We start from the raw sequence: 19449 nt of genomic DNA, 5'->3' as shown, positions 1-19449 counted from the left end.
ACTTCTTCGTTTAAACTCAGTAGCAGACAGCAGTAAAGATTTTTCTCATCTCTTCTTCACGTAAAATGATATAGACATACATATAGAGAGAATAAGGAATAGAACAAAATATATAAATGTTATATAAATATATATATATAATTATAATGTATTATAATGTACTATGATTTATATAAATTTATTTATACAAAATTTTGTCGCTTAAAAAATATTTTATTGCAGAATTACAATGAACATTACACGAATATATATATACAAGTATATACTTTCAAAACTACACCTTGTTTTTAACAAACTTTTATATACAAATATTTTATATGTATAAACAATGTACATATATTATATTACATTTTAATTCCATTAACCAAATATAGGATAATAAAGTTTTTATAACAATTTCATTTTTACCCTCCTATTTGTCTTTGTTCAATTATGACCATTGCGTAAATCCCAACAACATTGCTTGTACCACCTCCCCTTGTTGTAATACAGTTTTTTCTGCTTTACATCCTGGTAATATTAATAATGCATTTGCATTTTTACAGCTAAGTAATTTACTACTAATTTGATTTCCAGTACTGTAAGCTAATGGCAAAGTATCTACATCATTCCATTTTAAAATTGCTCTTGCATACTCCGGACGTGGATCCAACTTATAAGATGACATTAACTATCATCAAAATATAATTAAATACTATACAGACTAACAATTCGAAATACATAAATACATTACATACTTTTGCTGACACAATCGTTGGCATGGAAAAGTCTTTGCATAATTGCTTTAGTAAAGGCAATGCAAATAAATTCATAGTAACAGTCGCAGAAACTGGATTACCCGGCAAACACAATAAATATTTTTTCTTATTTTGGAAAAAGCATGTTGCAAAAGTAGTTGGTTTCCCAGGTTTCATGTTTACTCGTCCTAAAATTTAAATGTTCAAATGTTTACTATAATATTCAAAATTATTGTATACATATTGTATGTGTATAACCATAATTATACTATTAAATAATGATATTACCGAAATGTATAGTAGCATTAAAATAATATTGTAAAATAGGCTTCAGCATATCTCTATCGCCCATTGATACAGAACCTGATGTTATGAGTACGTCGACTTGTTTTAGAGCATGTTTAATCTTATGTACCATAATGCTCTCACTACATAACATATAACAATTAAACTAAAATAACGTTTTTTAAATATAGGAAACAAAATATAAATAAAGAAAAACTTACTCATCCAATGCAATGCCCATGTCCAAAGGATCAAAACCATATTCCCTTAACATTGTTAATAATGTAATTTTATTACTATCATATATGTGTCCTGGCATTAAAGTAGTCCCAGGGCATTGTAATTCATCTCCTGTAGATAATACACCAATTTTTGGAAGATCAGTGACTAATATCTTTTTGTAACCACATGCAGCAGCAAGCCCTAATTCTATTGCTCCAAGTTTTGTTCCTGACTTCAAAATTAATTCTCCTTTTTTAATATCGCAACCAATTGGCCTTAAAGTAAATAAAAGAAAGAATAACTATTATATTATTGTTTAACGAACATCATATAACTAAAAACAAGATACCTAATATCCTGGCCTGGTTGTATTTCTGTCATAATTTCGATTTCCTTCTCCTCCATACTATCTGAAGTTCCCTTTAAAAGTTTAGTATCTTCAACTTGCACAACTGCTGTTGCATCTTTAAATAAAAAATAATAAGAAAATGGCAAAAAATATTATTCCAATTGAGCATATTAAGCATACCATCTGGAATTGGAGCACCTGTATTTACTCTTACACATATGCCACGTTCAAGTTTAATCGCAGTGGCCTATAAATTCATAATATTGAAATCTTATATTAGTTATATCAAAATACGTTGAAGATATTGCTTACAGTGTCTCCTGCTTTTATTCCACTTAGTACTTTTCTTCTGCCTTTTCCATCGCTTGCTAAGACTGCATAACCATCTTTAATAGAGGCTCTAAATGGTGGTAAATCATACTTAGAATATAGATCACCACTCAATATCCTGCCATGACATTTTTCTAGATCCTCCTCTGATGTACCATTCAAATTTAACAGTTCTGCATGTTCATGTATTAACTGTAGAGCTTCTTCCACAGAAATCATTGGATATGGAGATTCTCTACTGCGTTCAACTATACTAGCTAAACATGACTGTAGAAAAAGAATATACATATACATTCCTTTTTACATATATTTATGTTTACGTCTATAGCATGTTTGAGTTATTGCCGAAATATCAAATATCTTTTGAAAGGTATTTTTCATCCAAAATTTTATCTATCGCTCCATCTATAAAGAAATCTATGAGTAATATCTCCCTAAAAATCTTCTACAAAATCAATTTTTTTACATTCTGTATATTTCTTTTTTCGATGCACGAAAAGTTATTCATTTAATTAGAAGAGATTTTATTTAATAAAACCTCACCATAATTTTATCTTGTCCTTGTGACAAGGGAATTTCTGCAACAATGTTATTTTGCACATTTTCATGCGTATCTTTTATTCTTTCCTTATTATCTCTAATTAAGTCAACAGCATGTGGTATAGCAGATGCGATTACGCTTAAGCATTCCTTTGCAGCTTTTGGTGATCCCGGTAAATTTATAATCAATGTTTTATCTCGTATTCCACATACACCTCTTAATAACATATATTTAAAATATACATTTAAAGACTATCAAAAAACGTGTATTAATGAAAAAAAATTATGAAGTGTGCATGTAACATACATTTTGAAAATGCTTATCAACAAAACAAACTTTGTAAATAGATAAATGTTAGAAAAAGAAATAAGTTACTGTTTTAAAAATATCTGTTATATTAGTTAGACTAAGAAGCAAGACAACAAACATGTTAATATCACAACAAAAATGTTAATATTATCGTACTCTATAAATAATTACCCAAAAATAATAATAACAATATCTGTTATCAATAAAAATAATAATAACAAAAAAGATTAGTTATTCAACAAATTTTCTAATTTTTTAATGAAGTACCGTAATATATGCTAACGTTAATATAAAATATGAAAACACGACAAGTTAAGATAATGATATCAATGAATAATTTTCAAATATCTAATTTTATAAAAAACATTGTACCTAGATAACATAGCCAATGGAGTGATTTTTAGATTGGATATTAGCATAGCTGCAATTATTCCAGGAGCTTCCTTTTGAATAATTTGTTTTGTTGCTTCAGGAGTTACATCTCTTTTAGAAAATCCTGTTCCACCAATTGTAAGAATAACATCTACTTGTCCATTACTGCTCCATGAAATTAGATATTCCTATGCATATAAAAATATACATATACATATCAAGTTATGAAATTCTATACTAAATAATTACCTTTATTGTAAATTTGTCATCAGGAACGATATGTTTATAACATACTTGACCTCTTAAAATCTTTGCAATATCAGACTTTTCATCTTTAATACATTGTTCTATTTCATGTCCACTTTTGTCTTCATTTTCACATTTATAGCAGCTATCACTAACTAATGATAAAATTTGTAAATTACTACATATTATGGTGTTATTAAAGTGAATCAACAAATAAAATTTATAAACAAATCAAATTTTGGACAATTTTAAAATAACAATGTAATAACAATGTAATAAACTACCTGTTAATAATCCGAATCTTATTGAATCCATACTTTATACGTAATTATTTGCACACGGATAAGTAAGTATGTCCGTTTGATAACACTAAAATTATGATAACATGAAATTAATAAAATTGGTATATAATATAATCTCATATAATATAATATATTATAATCTCAATAAGTAAATTATTATAGTAAACATATAGCATAACAATTTGAAAACAATTAAAATAATATTAACATATGTATATATGAGTATATATTTAACATTTATGTTTTTAGATAACTTGTTTTTAAAGAGAAATTATAAGCCTATTAACTTTCAGTATTGCCAATCTTAGTTTTTGTTATCGTTAACGCATACTCTATAGTATAATGTAAGTAACACACATATTTACCGCACTCATAATAACCATATTTATTATTAAATATTGATAATTATATACGAAAACAACATCGCTGAGAATTATTATTTATCTGAGCAAAAGATAAAATGTAAAAATATTAAACAAATAAGAATTAAGATAATATTTAGCTAAAAAAATGTACATAAATAAAAGTATATACATGTGTGTATGTGTGTGCGTATGAACGCGCGTGCGAATGCATATGTACAACGTGATATGTAATTGTTATTTGAATAAAAGTGATATTGTTTGTGTTAATAAATACATAATTTATTAAATTTTTAAATTATTGTTAATCGACTAAATAATAATTGTTAGCCGAGTAAATCATCATTATGCATAAGGAATCCTTTCGTGTATTATAGGTAATATTTTCGTTATCATCGTCGTTGCATCGTATATATGTACATATATGCAAGTTAATATATACAAGTAGAGATATTAACGTGTAAGTGATGAGCATTCTATAGTTTAGTTTAGCCAACAAGTTGGCAACTTGATTATTTTATGCAGTTGTGAATATAGGGAGGGGGTTAAAAGGCTGAGTGAATAGTACATTATATACGAAGTCGTAGTGGAGGCAGTGGAACGAAAGGTGTGTAAGGATTGAGAGATATTCAAAGATTTACAATCCTATTACTTTGTGAAATATCTACCATAAAATTTACTTCTGTATACGCCACGGGAATTCCTGTTAACCGGGGTAATGTTTTGATAATTAATTTCTATTTATTTATAAATATAAACAACACATGGGAAAATGGCAGTTTATTAATAGCGACTAAGTAAATTATTTTGGCCTACTTACGCGAAAAAAATCCAAGATGGGAGGCACGACCACGCACTGACGCACACCCTTCACTTTAACCAATCAGAATGCAAGTTTCAGTTCTTAAGGCTAATAACCTTTGGCTTCCATTTTATATATACAAAAGAAATAATATACGTATACAGTAGGAATGTACCTTTTTCTAAAAACAAGAACATAGTTATTATGTTTTATAAAATTTATATAATTTAAAGAATATATATTTCATATACTGAATTCGGTTTCATAATATACTAAATAAATTATCTACGTAATAACATATGAATGTATTAACATGATACGTTAAATAACTTTCTAATTAAATTTCTTTTTCATTATTATTATAGTTTAAGAATAATAATAACAACAACGATAATAGTAATAATAATATATTGGTTATTACATATAACAAATTTGACAATTCCCAGTATGTAGATTCAAAATATTTTTGGAAGATTACTTGCATTCTCAATATTCCATATGGATATTCCAACTTATATTCGTATGCATTACAAGATTATTAGTATAAATATTATATATATATATATATGTATATATTGTAAATATTTTATAAAAAACATTAATTTTCTGATAAACAATTTTCGTAAAAATTGATTTTCGTAAAGTATTACAGCATACATTATTATATTTCTATATCTTTTTTAAAACCTACGCGTTTTTTTAAGGTAATACTTAAAATTTGTAGCTACATACTTGATATACGTAATAATGTTTCAAATGTATGTGTATGTGCGTGCACATTAATTTGTACTAATATAGTCCTGAATCAATCTTAATTAATATTTTGTATTCAAATTTAAGGGATTTTCAGATATGATAAAATTCAGCGGAATATCTATTTAGATATTTGTTTTTTTTTACGCGATATCGAAACTGCAATGATTTTATGATTGTCTTTTATATTAAAATAATTCGTTTTTCCAGTAAAATTTTCAATATGTTTGCTCAAATGTAATATTTTGCTCAAAGTTTCAATTTTTGAATTTAATATAGTAATATGAAATAAACACAAAAATTATAAATTACCATTAAAAAGAAAAACAAACAATACTAAGATATGTAAATATATCATATCTCGATATTGAACGTAGAGTTAATGGATACAAGTGATTAAAAAAAAAATTACGTATTTCATTTAGAACTAATAAGCTTTGTCATCTATATGTTTCTTTTAATCAGCTTCTTATGAATTATAAACATGTCATTAAGCATTGGCAATCTCTAGTCAATACTAATTTTATAAACAAAAAAGGAAATTTATATACTTTTAGCATAGTTAGAATTATGAATACATTCACGTGGGAGATGATGAACTACCATAGAGATAATAAGCACCAAATAAAACTTCGATTTATTGCTAGTAGCGAGTTACATATATGAATACGAAGCCCTAATATTTGATAGGGATTCACGATTTCGACATAGAAATTATAGTATCATGGTGTTGGAAAACAATATTTTTGTTGTATCAAATTATGATAAATGATGCTATTTATTTTGTCTTTGAATTAATACCGTATCAGTTTTTTCATCACAGACTCGTCCAAAACATAACACTGCCTTTACCCATTTGACACTGTTCTTCCATGATCAAAATCCTCTTTTTTATATGTGTTAATAGTAAATAATCCAAGTCATCTGAATTATCTGTCGTAGATTATCTCGATATCTCGAATATTTTTATTTTACTGTATATGTTATGTATTTATTATAAGGTTTATTTGATCCCTCATACATTTTACTATTAATCCAAGTTTTTTTTCGGTCTTAACCGTTTAATATTCTTATATATTTGAAATGAACAACGAATGTTTCTCTTCAGTTTCTGAATAATTACACATGTTATGAAATATAAATTCAATACAGCACGCAGAAGTGTTTGCTCTTTTTTCATATTATAACTATCCAACAACAGTTTTGAATTTTGAATTTCCCCGTTGTTTAATTTTTGTTGCAATCTCATTTTTATAACGAATATCTGTAATATTGTTAATAATGACTGCCTGTGTTTATACATTATATTTGCACAACTTAAGGAAAATTAAGAAATCTAGACGATAGTTGAAGTGTGCTATTACTTCGTAGGCTCTATTTCACATGTCTTATTAATAAACATAAAAGTCAAGTTATAATACAGTTCCATGCTAGCAATTAAATATTATATTCCTAAAAGGTACTATTTATGTATCATTCGATACATACACGTATTTGCTATTAGGTAGTGAATTTATTATATAAAATAGATATTCTAAGGTAAAGCTGATTAATTAGTTTAATTTGTAAACGAGATTATTTTCCGCTTATGCTATAATATTTTTATTTGGTGATTTGGGGAATAAATTGTATAAAGTAACTTATGTAAATTCTTCATCACAGAAAGTATATTTTTTAAAACAGTAGATTGAATCCATTATCTATTATACTCGTTGTGCCGCAACGTTTGTAAACAGTCCTGAAGTTGCAGCAACACGACTCACTGATAAATATCAGCTATACATATATAATTCTTTTACTTTGGAATGTGAAAAGTAGTGTCATGGATATATTGCTTAATGCATTATATACATACATGCACGCACACACGCGCACACGCGCACACACACACATACATACATACATACATCTGTATGCCTTTGGCCTTTGATTATACATACAAAATAACCTTCAATTTATATTTTAATTAATGGTGACCTAGCAATTTTGTAAACTATAAAGGAAGTAAGAATGATAATGAAATATAGTGTAGTGTCATTTAAATAATGAAGTTCTTGACTTAATACATCTTTTTTCATACCATTTATTTATTTCCCTTCCAATAGTAAGTACGATATTGTAGATTAGGAGGAAATAGGCTAGTTGATCTTATTAAAGAAGCCACAATTGTAGCACATACATACACATATACATATACATAGATGCATCGATACATAAATACATTTTACACTTATAAAATATATTGTAAATGAAAATTGTAATTAGTAATAATAATAAACATTCTAACTTTTGCTGATTTATATACAAATTATCTGGTTGTTTCAATATCATTACATAAAAATATGATTTACTTGATATAATTATTGACCAAAAACAATATTTTCATACAATGAGTTATAGCAATAACAAATTAAAAAATGGATAATGATGCTTTGTTCTTTGGAGAAAATCTTATCTAATTTCACAAAGACTTCAGTATCTCTATTTTGGAATGATAAATATCCAATTTTGTATATAACTAGATGCACAAGATAATCACTATAAATGAAACTAGTACGATATCTAGGAAACTAACTTAAAACTAACCTAATTTTGTTGGTCTCAAAGTTTATACACAGGTCTTTGAATATTTTAACAATTATACGTGACAATTAATTCCTATTTGTCTTCTCTTAACTGAAATAATAATTGAATTATAAATTTCAAATATTTTATATTAGAATCTAATGTAATTTGGAATTGGTATTGGAAAATAAGCAACATATCCTCCCATTATAACATATTCTTTATAGTATCTTTTTTAAAAAGTTGCAAATGTACAAGATTCAAGATACATTACCACTCATACATAAATACATACATAAATAAGTACATATCTGAATATTTAATTTTTATGGCAATAATACGTAAATTTTATCAGATGTATAAATTAATGGCAAATATGATCTTTGATATCTTTGCTTGAAATAACGGTAATAGCTTTCCTACCAATTTAAAAAAAAAATTGTTTTCAATAAGAGTACATGCGTTCGCATAATTAATTTATAAATTAAATAACTAATCTAACTTGAAAATTATTTTAATTAAATAATTTTGATAATGAATTATTATGAACTTTAGTTATCTGTTTTTAAAGAAATAACTTTGCGAAGAAACAGCTTCAAAATTCTTGATTTGTTTTATTTACATTTTTATTTAAATTATCTGTCATTTCAATATTCTGTACGTAAAGTACTCACGAACGTCTGCATATACAAATTAAAGAAAGTTGAACGTTAAGTTTAAGATGTTTTCGTTTGGAAATATATTATAGCACTTGGAAGAGAACATTGCTAAGTTAAATTAAGTAAAGAGGTCTACATTATATAAATTTACAAAAACTTTGGGAGACACTATTATTTAATATGATCAAGATATCCTATATTATAGAATTCATAATAAATACTATTTTAGAATATGTGTAGACTATGTATGCAAGTGGATTTAGAATGTATAGTGAGATCAAGTAATTGTTTGCTAAAATTACGACCACTTTTCCAACCAGACGAGCATCGTTCAAAGTCCAAGGTTATATAACCGAAGCGTAAAAGTGAACCGTTTCTATTTGAAAGTATACGTGCATGTTATTTTCAACTGTTTTAAACTTTTATCGTAAGCTAAAGTGTATTTTTTTTATATATAATTAGAAATAATTATTTAAAAATGATACAATTATGGTTGAACCTTCAGATAGCTTGTATATCATACTTGATTTTAACAATTTTGATAGTTCTTACTGAAGTTAATAATCTTTCTTTGTTATGCGTAACAAGTACACAAATACAGACTTATAGAATGAAACATATGATATAGTCATGTTATAAGTGTGCACTTAATGTTTTCTAAAATATGATAGCTTATACGTATGCACAGTAATACAATAATAAGACTTTTTTTATACTTAAGAAATTAATAACTGGATAAAGTTTTATACGTGCATATATAAAATCTATATATTAAAATATTTGAAAATTGCATTATTATTTTTTATAAGTATTATTGAACTTTACATTAGAAATATCACTATATTTTATTAAATTATGTAACAAATGACACTAAAATTTTCACAAATATATTTGTACATTTAGTTTGGATTTATAGTACCCAAAAATAAATGTTTACTGAAATATCAGAGAAATTATACAAATTATAAGCAAATACATATATGTACATCTTAAATGTGGAAAGTATATATGTATAAAGATTAGATTAAAGTTAGAAGAAAAATGTATTTTTTTTAAATACTAATTATTGTTACTATCGTTGTTATAAATTTGATTTATGCTTATTTCAGTTTTATAGCATATAACTAGTGATATGGCGGAAGCACATTCAGCTGTAGCATTTAGTTTTTCTATTACTCATGAGGGATGGGATGTTAATTTTGATAGAGAAGTTTTACATTTAGTATGGCAATCAGGTATCCGTTCTTGGAAGAAAAGATTTTTTAGATTTGTTGTAAGTAAATAAACATTAATTTAAAGTACATTTAAATAATATAGATAATAATAAATAATAAATTAATAAGTAATAAATAAATAAATAATAATAAAGAAGCATTTAAGAAAATAATTAAATGAATTTCAGAATAACTTGAGAAGTGGTGTATACCCTGCCTCCTTAGAAAGTTTATGGTTCACTATAGCTTTGGTAACTGCAATACATTTTGCTGGCTACAAAGTACCTTATGACCTTGTTGGAAAAGCTGCACCATATCTTTCAGGGTAAGTTTAATTATCTTTTTTTAATATAATTTTTGTGTAATTGTTAATGGAATTAATAAAAGCTTATACTGCTGGTATTTACATTGCATAGATCTTCAATATTAGCACACTTAACAGGATCATTTATAGTTGGGTTGTTTTTGTGGTTGATAGTAATATATATAATGCGATACATCTTGAAGTTATTACTTATGTACAAAGGATGGATGTATGAGTCAAGAGAAAAAAGGTCCAATGCTTCAAGAGTTACTAAGTTGTGGTCCACATTAGTGAAGTTGTTCTTTGGATGGCACAAACCAATGCTGTATAGTTTTCAAGGATCATTGCCACGACTACCATTACCCTTAGTGGAAAATACAATGAAACGGGTTAGATTATAGAATATTTCGTAATCCTATATAAGCCGTGAGTAAGTACTCACTTCTTTAGAAAAAAAGATGGTCTTTCATATTTTTCACCCTTTTCTCTAAGATATGTTCATTTAGTTATTTATTATTATGATATAATTAAACGTAATATTAATAAAAATATATATACATTTAATTAGTACCTACGCAGTGTTCGACCATTACTTGACGACAAAAATTATTCTCGAATGGAGACATTGGCAAATGAGTTTCAAAGAGGCATTGGTGTGAAGCTTCAACGTTATTTGATTTTAAAATCTTGGTGGGCCACTAATTATGTTTCTGATTGGTGGGAAGAATATGTTTATTTACGTGGGCGATCTCCTATCATGGTGAATTCAAACTTTTATGGTATTGATGCGATTCTTATGTATCCTACTCATGTACAAGTTGCCCGTGCTGCAAGTGTTATTTATTCGTGTCTGCAGTATCGACGACTCATTGAACGCCAAGAATTAGAACCGGTCAGTATATAAATAAGTTTTTATAAATAAAATATTTTCTTCTGCTTCTGATTAATTAAATATTTTTGTATTGATTATATATTAAATCATATTTTTAATAAATAATTATTTGAATTTATATTTATTATGATCTATTCTTTACCGATATTACATAATTTCAATACCTTCGCTATGCTTTATCAAAATAATCCAATATTTAAATTTAATTTGATAATAGATGGAAATTATTAAAATTTTGTTATATTTTAGAACAGTGCAATATATAAATCCTTAGGTAATACTTATTTTTTCTTGTAGATATTAATTCAAGGTTTGGTGCCTCTCTGTTCATGGCAGTACGAAAGACTATTCAATACTACAAGAGTGCCAGGACTTGAAACAGATAAAATTGTACATTATCAGGATTCTAAACATATTGTTGTATATCACAAGGGAAAATATTTCAAGGTCCTTATTTATCACAAAAGCAGAATCCTTCAAGCTTGTGAAATTGAAATGTAAGTGAAATATTGTAACGTGTTTAAAAGTATTTTAGTCCTACTGTAGTGATTAAAGATCCATTTTGTGCACTATACATCATACAATTTATACATTAAGAATAATGTACAATACATTGTACATTATACAATTAAATATATGATAAAATTAGTTTTATTATCCAAAATGAAAAATAAAAATGTAAGACATTATACCTTCGAAGATTTATTTATTAAAAATTGTTTAAACATTTGTATATATATATATATATATACATATTTTGAATTTTTATTCTATCGAAATATTTTATTTGTGATTTTGTTTTCTTTTATAATCTTGAACTTACTTCTAATTATAGAAATCACAGGTTTCCCTGCTTTATAGTAGAATAAAAAAATTGTGATTTAAGAAAAATTAAAGTACTTATATTTAAAAGATAAAATAGGGATTAACAAGATACACTTATAATATATGCATTTACTCCATAAGTATCAATTTCATTTCATGTAAAAATAATTTATAATAACATTATGTCTCCTTCCATACCATACTTTTTTAAGAATATTCTTTTTATATAACATTGTTTAGAAAATATTTTACCATATTCACTTAAAACAAACATTCTGTATTCTTATGTACATATATTGTATTTTTCATTATTTCAGACAAATGCAACAAATTTTAGATGATAAATCAGAACCATCAGAAGGTGAAGAGAAATTGGCTGCTTTAACAGCTGGTGAAAGAACTGCATGGGCAATAGCTAGAGAAGAATTTTTCTCGAAAGGAGTAAATAAAGCATCTTTAGATCTTATTGAAAAAGCAGCATTTGTAGTTGCATTAGATGATGTACCATATGTATACGATCCAGTAAGTGATACTAGAATTATCCTATTTGTAAATTTGTATCATATTCATAATTTTTATACATAATTTTTATTATTAGGAAGATCCAGATAAATTAGATCAATATGGTAGAATTTTATTGCATGGTAAAGGATATGACAGATGGTTCGATAAATCATTTACTTTATGTATAGGAAGTAATGGCAGAGTAAGTGAAATTACATGAAAACATTATTCGAAAGCAATATAGTACAATTTATAAATAATTACTATATATTGCTATGTTTTACAGACTGGCTTTAATGCAGAACATTCATGGTGAGTCTTTTTATATTAAGATATGTAAAAAATAAAAATATAATTAAACTATATAAACTATACAAGAAAGTAATATATAAAATAAGCAAATAATTGAAAGAAAAACGTTTTATGATGAAATGAGTACATATATTATTATATATTAATTATATTTTTTCTGACATAAACTAAATACTTTTTGTTAATATCAACTAAACTTTTATGATAAATGTAGAAGCATTTTGAAGCAATTATGACCTTATCTCATAATTCTTTGTATATAAATGATATATGATCATCCACAAAAGTCTTCATACATGTAGTAAGAAACTCACTTTTATGAAATAAAGTATATACATATATGTAATGACGTATGTGATAACATATTTATTTTTTAACATACAAAGCAATAATAAAGCAGCTCTTCATCATCTTGACAAAGAATGTCCTGACTTTGCAGAAAAATTTTATAGCATTTAATTTTAATAAAAATGTGCTTTTTATAGGTTGTATAAAGATTTTTGTGGATATTCGTATATTTAAAAGAAAAGGAAATTTCATTATTATTATTTTAGTTAAATTATTTTAGTTATTAAATTTAGTTATTTTAGTCAAAAATATTGCAATTTAACCTCCTTAATCCCTTAATACTTACCTTACCAGGGCTGATCAAACGACTGATTTCAAAATTTAATTTAGAATTGTACTTTCATTGTTATTTCTTTTGTTCATCTAACTTTGTGTAAATTTTTATATTATCTGATTAATCAATTTCCCAATTTTTGTTAATATAAGAATTAAGAATAAAGTTGGATGAACAAAAGAAATAACAATGAATTGAAATTAATTTTAAATTAAATTTTGAAACCGTTCATTTATTTTCCCAGTAAGGTTAGTGTTCATGACAAGTCAAATTTTCGTTTATGATCCATATAAAGTGTTAACACGAAGCTGTTCAAAAGATTGTTAGCAATCATACCATATGATAGTATCATTTTGTTTATTTTTTATTTTTTTGTAGGTCATTCAGCTTTGACCACTCATTTTTTTTATTTTGTTTATATATGTCGGAGATTAAAGAAAAACCGGAGCCTTCCCTTTGCAATTTTGAGGAAGTCTTCTAATGCTTTAGCCTAGATTTTATCACAGCTGTAATTAAGCAATTGTCATTTGTAATTGTTTGATATTTGTGAAAGCGAAAGTGAGTTCGAGGTGACAACTGGTCGCCGAACGTAGCCACGGTCACGGGATAAACGTTTTGCCTGACGAAGGTGTGGATCGGTTGTATTGTTCTTCCTAGAAATCACATAGAATTGTACTTTGGAGATGTCGATATAATGGGACACACGTTGTATTAGGAATCAAACTCCAGACAGAAACTGCCTAGCAACGGCGTTTGGATCTTTCTCGATGCTTCCAAAGAGTATACAACAAACTTTTGACAGAAACTGCCTAGCAACGACGATTGGAACCTTCTCGATGCCTCCAGCGAGCATATAACAAACAAATGCAGTCGTATAGCGAAAAAGATTTTCATCAGATATTCATTCGTGTGATCGCCTTGGAAAGCGATACATCGAGCAATTTACCGAGTGTCTCAGCAATCGTATTTTTTTGTGTTTAAAATTATTCTACGCATAGTAAAGAGTTATCCCGTTGACCGTGGATTCGTTTGAACCCCGGAACATTGTTAATAGCGTTAATTAAATTCATTATTCGTAAAACCTATTAATCGTTAATCTCATTATTCGTTAAATTTATTATTCGTGAGACATATTATTCGTTCCTCTTATTATTCGTTAAACTTATTATTCTTTAGTCTAATCATTAGTTAAACTTATCGTTTGTTAATCTTATCATTCATTAAACTCATTATCCATAATATTTTGAAAAATCTTGTATATTCGCGTAAATATAATCTCTGTTCCGTAAAACAATGGCTAATTCAAACGAAGAATCGTTACGCGCCTTAAATTCTAATGATACCCCGACATATATAAATGATGCAATTAGAACAAAGCCCATAAAAATTCGTCATGAGCCCCCTTTACTCCAAATTCACCATGAATCCTTATAAATGAATAATATTTCAATATTGCTTTTGTGCTCTCTGTTCTTTACAAATTTAATACAACATGTAATACAACAACAATGTTGTATTATATGTTATCATCTGATACATAGAATTCTACATATCAAAGATTTTATGTAAGTACGGTTTGTACTTATGTAAGTAGGATTTAAAATTGTATATGTATGTAATGCTTTGCACAGATCACAAGTGATATTGTGATATATTTTTATAATCTGTTATCTGAAAGTTAAATTAATTGACTATTAATATTTTACTTTGATTATTAAAAAATCATAATACATTGAAATTGATACATAATGATAAGTAATGAGCAGGGCAGATGCTGCAGTGATGTCACATATGTGGGAGTACGTGATATCTCAGGAGATCACCAATAGAGAGTAAGAAATTAAATTCATAGCTTTTAGGGTGTTCTTCATGTCTCTTGCTTTTCTTGCCTACTCTACCTACCCTTCGTAAGCTAATTGCAATACATTATTTGAAGATAATTGGAAGATTCGTGAAATTTATTCAACTTTTACATAACATGTTCTTAGTTTCAGGAATATCTATTTAACACAAGTACATAAAATATGCTTAAAATTAATCAAAAATAAAATAAAGATATGATTATATTTTTATACATACAATTGTTTAGTACTTTTTTATAATTTATTTCTACGTATGAGTAACTCTTAGTATTACACATTTTGTGTAATTCTCAGATATAAAGATTATAGATCTCTGAAAATCTGTAAATATTCTTACGTTCTTTTCATCTGTTTTATGTATACATCTTTATCATTACTGATTCTATTAATTTGTAGAATTCTAATATCTTTTTTATGCACAATAATTAAAAAAATTTTGTTTACAATATGCTTGTTAGGGCTGATGCACCTATAATGGGATCTCTATGGGAATATGTTATCGCTAATGATGTGGAAATGGGGTAATTCTTTTTCTTATATTTCTCTGTCTTTAATTATCAAATGCTACATAAATATTCAAATAATTATTATTCTTAATCTATGTACATAATCTAATAACTATTTTTTACACTTCATGCATTAACAACTTTCTTAAAAAGCTGTTGGTGTTCTATTATGTAATTATATTATATTGTTTGTGCAAATATGATTTACTAATATATGTTCATATATTTAATATAAAATTTTACAACTTTTTCATATTGCATGTTTTGAAAAATTGCTCAAATGTATTATAGATATAAGGAAGATGGATATAATAAGGGAGTACCAGAGTTCACACCTCCACCTCCTGTTCGACTTCAGTGGGATTTGAATCCAAAGTGCATAGCCGCAATTGAAGAATCAAACCAAGTAATAGACATGAAATTGAAAAACTTCTTTTTACATGCATATTTACAGTTATTTTCTATCAAAATTCAAAATTATTAATAAATCCATGACTAAAATATTAACCTACATTTGATATTTCTGATTTATTTTGTGCAATAAAAAGTTGATTATATTAACAACATTTTTAATTATCAGGTTGCACAGAACTTATTAAATGATGTCGAATTACGTATTTATGTACATGATGCGTACGGTAAAGGGTTTATGAAAGTTAATTCAATGTCACCAGATGCATACATACAAATGGCCTTACAGTTAGCGTATTTCCGTGATTCTGGTAAATTTAATTTAACTTATGAAGCTTCTATGACTAGACTGTTTCGGGAAGGAAGAACAGAAACTGTGAGGCCATGTACAATTGAATCTACGAATTGGGTAAAAGCAATGGAAAGTAAAAACACAACTGTAAGTAATACTATAAAATTTATTTGGACCAAAAGTTTTATATAGATCAGTGTAAACGTTTTTATATTACAATTTTTCAAGCTGTCAGGAACAAGTTGTTGCACTTAAATTTTTAATATTGGTCAAAATCTCGATTTCTCGAACTTTTTATTTCAAAAAATTCATTCAAAATATTTTGTGATATTGATATTCAATTCAATAATCAGAACGTAACAGTTAATTATCAGGACATAATTTGGTATGAAATTAATGTTTTTTATAAACAGGTTTACTGTAAAAAAAAACTTTAATGTACTACATTTAATATGTTATATTAAAATAGTTCTATTATATTAGAAAGTTTGATAATTATTTACAAAGCAGATGGGTTTACCGATTTTGAATGATGTTAAAATGTCCGTATTTTTACATGACCCTAATTTACTTTCGATAATCATTTTCAATTCGCGTAAGAAAGGAAAAAGCAATCAGTTAGGCATAGATAAAAATCAATCGATTTGGCATAGATAATTGTGGGATGATAACGCTACTGTGAAATAATTTAGGGTATTAAGACAAATACAATTCATAGTAAGTTTTATATTATATTATTGATATTCGAAATTGGAGAAAGCGATTATTCGATTATCAAAATCATATTATTATCGAAACAGAAAGTTTTGCAAATATCTTGGAAACTAAAATCGAGTAGCGGTAACATCTATAGAGGGAAAAGTAGTTGAAAATGTTGACCTTGACATCTCAAGATTATTGAAATCGATGAAGTCGTTCGGTTTGTAAATAATTACTGAGTTTTATTACTATTATTATGTAATATATATAATTAATTAATGTAATGTATATGTGTAATTAATGTAATGTAATGTATATAATTAATTATGTCAGAAAGTTCTTTTATCATAATTTAATAATAGAAATTTATTGTTTCTGGTTTCATATCAACTTTCAATATTTTCATACTCTTTGTCAAGTATCAACTTTTATCAAAATACTAAAATGCCTTGATATTTATTTAGAGTTCAATTAATTAAAACAGAGTCATGTATTAATAACTAATTAACTATATAAATATCTATAGTAATATAATTTGTTTTTTGTGTCTTTTAAACAATTTGAAAAAGTTATAGTTTTAATTAACTTAACTTATTTATTTTAGTATTATGTAATTTATTTTGTATTCTTTTTACAGGTTGAGACTAAGTATGATTTATTGATGGCAGCAGCAAAACAGCATCAAAAAGGTTATCAAGATGCTATGTGCGGTAAAGGAATAGATAGACATTTATTTTGTCTATATGTAGTATCTAAATATTTAGAAGTAGACTCTCCTTTCTTAAAGGTAATGTTTGCAAGAAAGAAATATAATTATATGATTTTTCTCAGACGATTTCAAAGAAATTTTCCTTTAGGAAGTTTTAAGTGAACCATGGAAATTATCTACTTCACAAACGCCACATGGGCAAACATCATTAATAAACTTGAAAAAACATCCAAATTGTATCTCTGCAGGAGGTGGCTTTGGTCCTGTAGCTGATGATGGTTATGGCGTTTCGTATATTATTGCTGGAGAAAATCTTATATTTTTCCATATTTCATGCAAACGTAATTCTCCAGAAACAGTAAGCAGTTATATAAATTATTATTATTATGTAATTACTTCATTCATAGCTAAAATATTTATATAATTATTTTTAGAATGCAGCTAGATTTGCAAAACAAATAGAAAAAGCATTAGCTGATATGAAGAATCTGTTTCTTGAAAGAAAAAAGCTGCAAACTCAAAAGAATGGTTCTACATAATTATTCTGCAGCAAAAAGAGATGCAGTTACAGTATACTAGTAGAAAGTTTCAATTTTAATCCTTTTTTTCCAAATGTTTTAAGATGATCCCTTTACATACTCAAAACGTATCTTTTGTAACGTTGTCTGCAGAAAAAACACTAAACATTAATATTTCATGCTCTTTAACAGCATACATTAAATTTAAAAACGTACAAAGTTTAATTATATTTATTTTTATAATAAGCATTTTATGAAAAACGTTTTGGAATGGAAAACATTTGTAAATTATAGTAATAATGATTAAAAAATATTCTCATTAAACTTTTTATGAAAACTATCTTAGAAAAAAGAGATACATATTGCTATTTTTATATTTTATATTACTCTCAGGAAAATTGTTATAAATGAGGTTATTGTAAAACTTATTGAAGATTGAGTGTTTAATAGTAAAGTTTAGTAAACAACATAGAGAAAAACTAAGAAACGTAGTGCGAAGTTTTCAAACAGACTGCTGTTTGAATAGTAAAATTGTGTATTCATTATGCAATGAGAATAGTATTAAATTTTGTAAGCAGTTTCATCTCTTCTATATAGTAGAAGATCGAAAGTTTAATTCATTGTATAACTAAATTTTCTATAATATAAATAAATAAATAAATATATTAAATTACTTTATATATATATAAATATATATATAAAGTAATTTAATATTTTTAACTTTGTACCAATTTTATCAATTATACGAGTTTTAATCATATTCAATATATCTACAAAATGATTATTATTAGTGAAACCATCAGAAATTGCGAATATATTATATAAGTCAAATCATTATTAATATTCAAATACCTTTAGTATTGCAGTAGAATCAATCAATAACTACTATTTTTATATTTTAGATGTGAAGAAAAATTATTGTAATTGATTAACAATAAGTTTTAT

The 19449-nt window shown here is 26.2% G+C and overlaps 2 protein-coding genes across 8 annotated transcripts; one reads left to right on the top strand and one right to left on the bottom strand.

Annotated features, from left to right (window-relative positions):
• Positions 1 to 413: 413 nt before the first annotated feature.
• Positions 414 to 3760, bottom strand: LOC117240019 (gephyrin). Its single transcript, XM_033505861.1, has 11 exons — positions 3676 to 3760; positions 3395 to 3546; positions 3146 to 3333; positions 2467 to 2680; positions 1906 to 2190; positions 1774 to 1840; positions 1594 to 1708; positions 1244 to 1519; positions 1026 to 1165; positions 738 to 925; positions 414 to 670 (listed from the first exon to the last, which is right to left on the bottom strand). The coding sequence occupies exons 1-11, from the start codon at positions 3704 to 3706 to the stop codon at positions 431 to 433; spliced, it is 1896 nt and encodes a 631-aa protein (XP_033361752.1). The 5' UTR covers positions 3707 to 3760; the 3' UTR covers positions 414 to 430.
• Positions 3761 to 4584: 824 nt separating this feature from the next.
• Positions 4585 to 18817, top strand: LOC117240018 (carnitine O-palmitoyltransferase 1, liver isoform). Of its 7 annotated transcripts, none has more exons than XM_033505856.1 (16): positions 4585 to 4770; positions 9944 to 10107; positions 10237 to 10373; positions 10465 to 10741; positions 10921 to 11244; positions 11542 to 11741; positions 12387 to 12591; positions 12668 to 12775; positions 12860 to 12885; positions 15274 to 15339; positions 15828 to 15890; positions 16167 to 16281; positions 16456 to 16725; positions 17915 to 18064; positions 18135 to 18344; positions 18421 to 18525. In XM_033505856.1, the coding sequence occupies exons 2-16, from the start codon at positions 9967 to 9969 to the stop codon at positions 18523 to 18525; spliced, it is 2397 nt and encodes a 798-aa protein (XP_033361747.1). In that variant the 5' UTR covers positions 4585 to 4770; positions 9944 to 9966. The 7 variants fall into 7 exon arrangements, with proteins under 7 accessions (XP_033361747.1, XP_033361748.1, XP_033361746.1 ...); XM_033505857.1 differs by having other exon boundaries at positions 4591 to 4662; XM_033505855.1 differs by lacking the exon at positions 4585 to 4770 and adding an exon at positions 9128 to 9261.
• Positions 18818 to 19449: the final 632 nt, after the last annotated feature.

This window comes from Bombus vosnesenskii, unplaced genomic scaffold (assembly GCF_011952255.1).
Source record: "Bombus vosnesenskii isolate JDL3184/JDL3185 unplaced genomic scaffold, Bvos_JDL3184-5_v1.1 scf7180000014535, whole genome shotgun sequence".
Classification (NCBI taxonomy): domain Eukaryota; kingdom Metazoa; phylum Arthropoda; class Insecta; order Hymenoptera; family Apidae; genus Bombus; species Bombus vosnesenskii.
The sequence above is the reverse complement of the archived record's forward strand: the minus strand, read 5'-3'. Positions and strand labels throughout refer to the sequence as shown.

Bases quoted from the DNA above. Each gene is read 5' to 3' on its own strand.
- LOC117240019 (XM_033505861.1), bottom strand. From the start codon at position 3,706: ATGGATTCAATAAGATTCGGATTATTAACAG. The intron at 1,841-1,905 runs GTAAGCAATATC...ATGAATTTATAG, and splicing joins GAATAAAAGCAGGAGACACT to GCCACTGCGATTAAACTTGA. The intron at 1,166-1,243 runs GTAAGTTTTTCT...TATGTTATGTAG, and splicing joins ATGGGCATTGCATTGGATGA to TGAGAGCATTATGGTACATA.
- LOC117240018 (XM_033505854.1), top strand. From the start codon at position 9,967: ATGGCGGAAGCACATTCAGCTGTAGCATTTAGTTTTTCTATTACTCAT. The intron at 10,108-10,236 runs GTAAGTAAATAA...AATGAATTTCAG, and splicing joins AAAGATTTTTTAGATTTGTT to AATAACTTGAGAAGTGGTGT. The intron at 12,592-12,667 runs GTAAGTGATACT...TTTTATTATTAG, and splicing joins TACCATATGTATACGATCCA to GAAGATCCAGATAAATTAGA.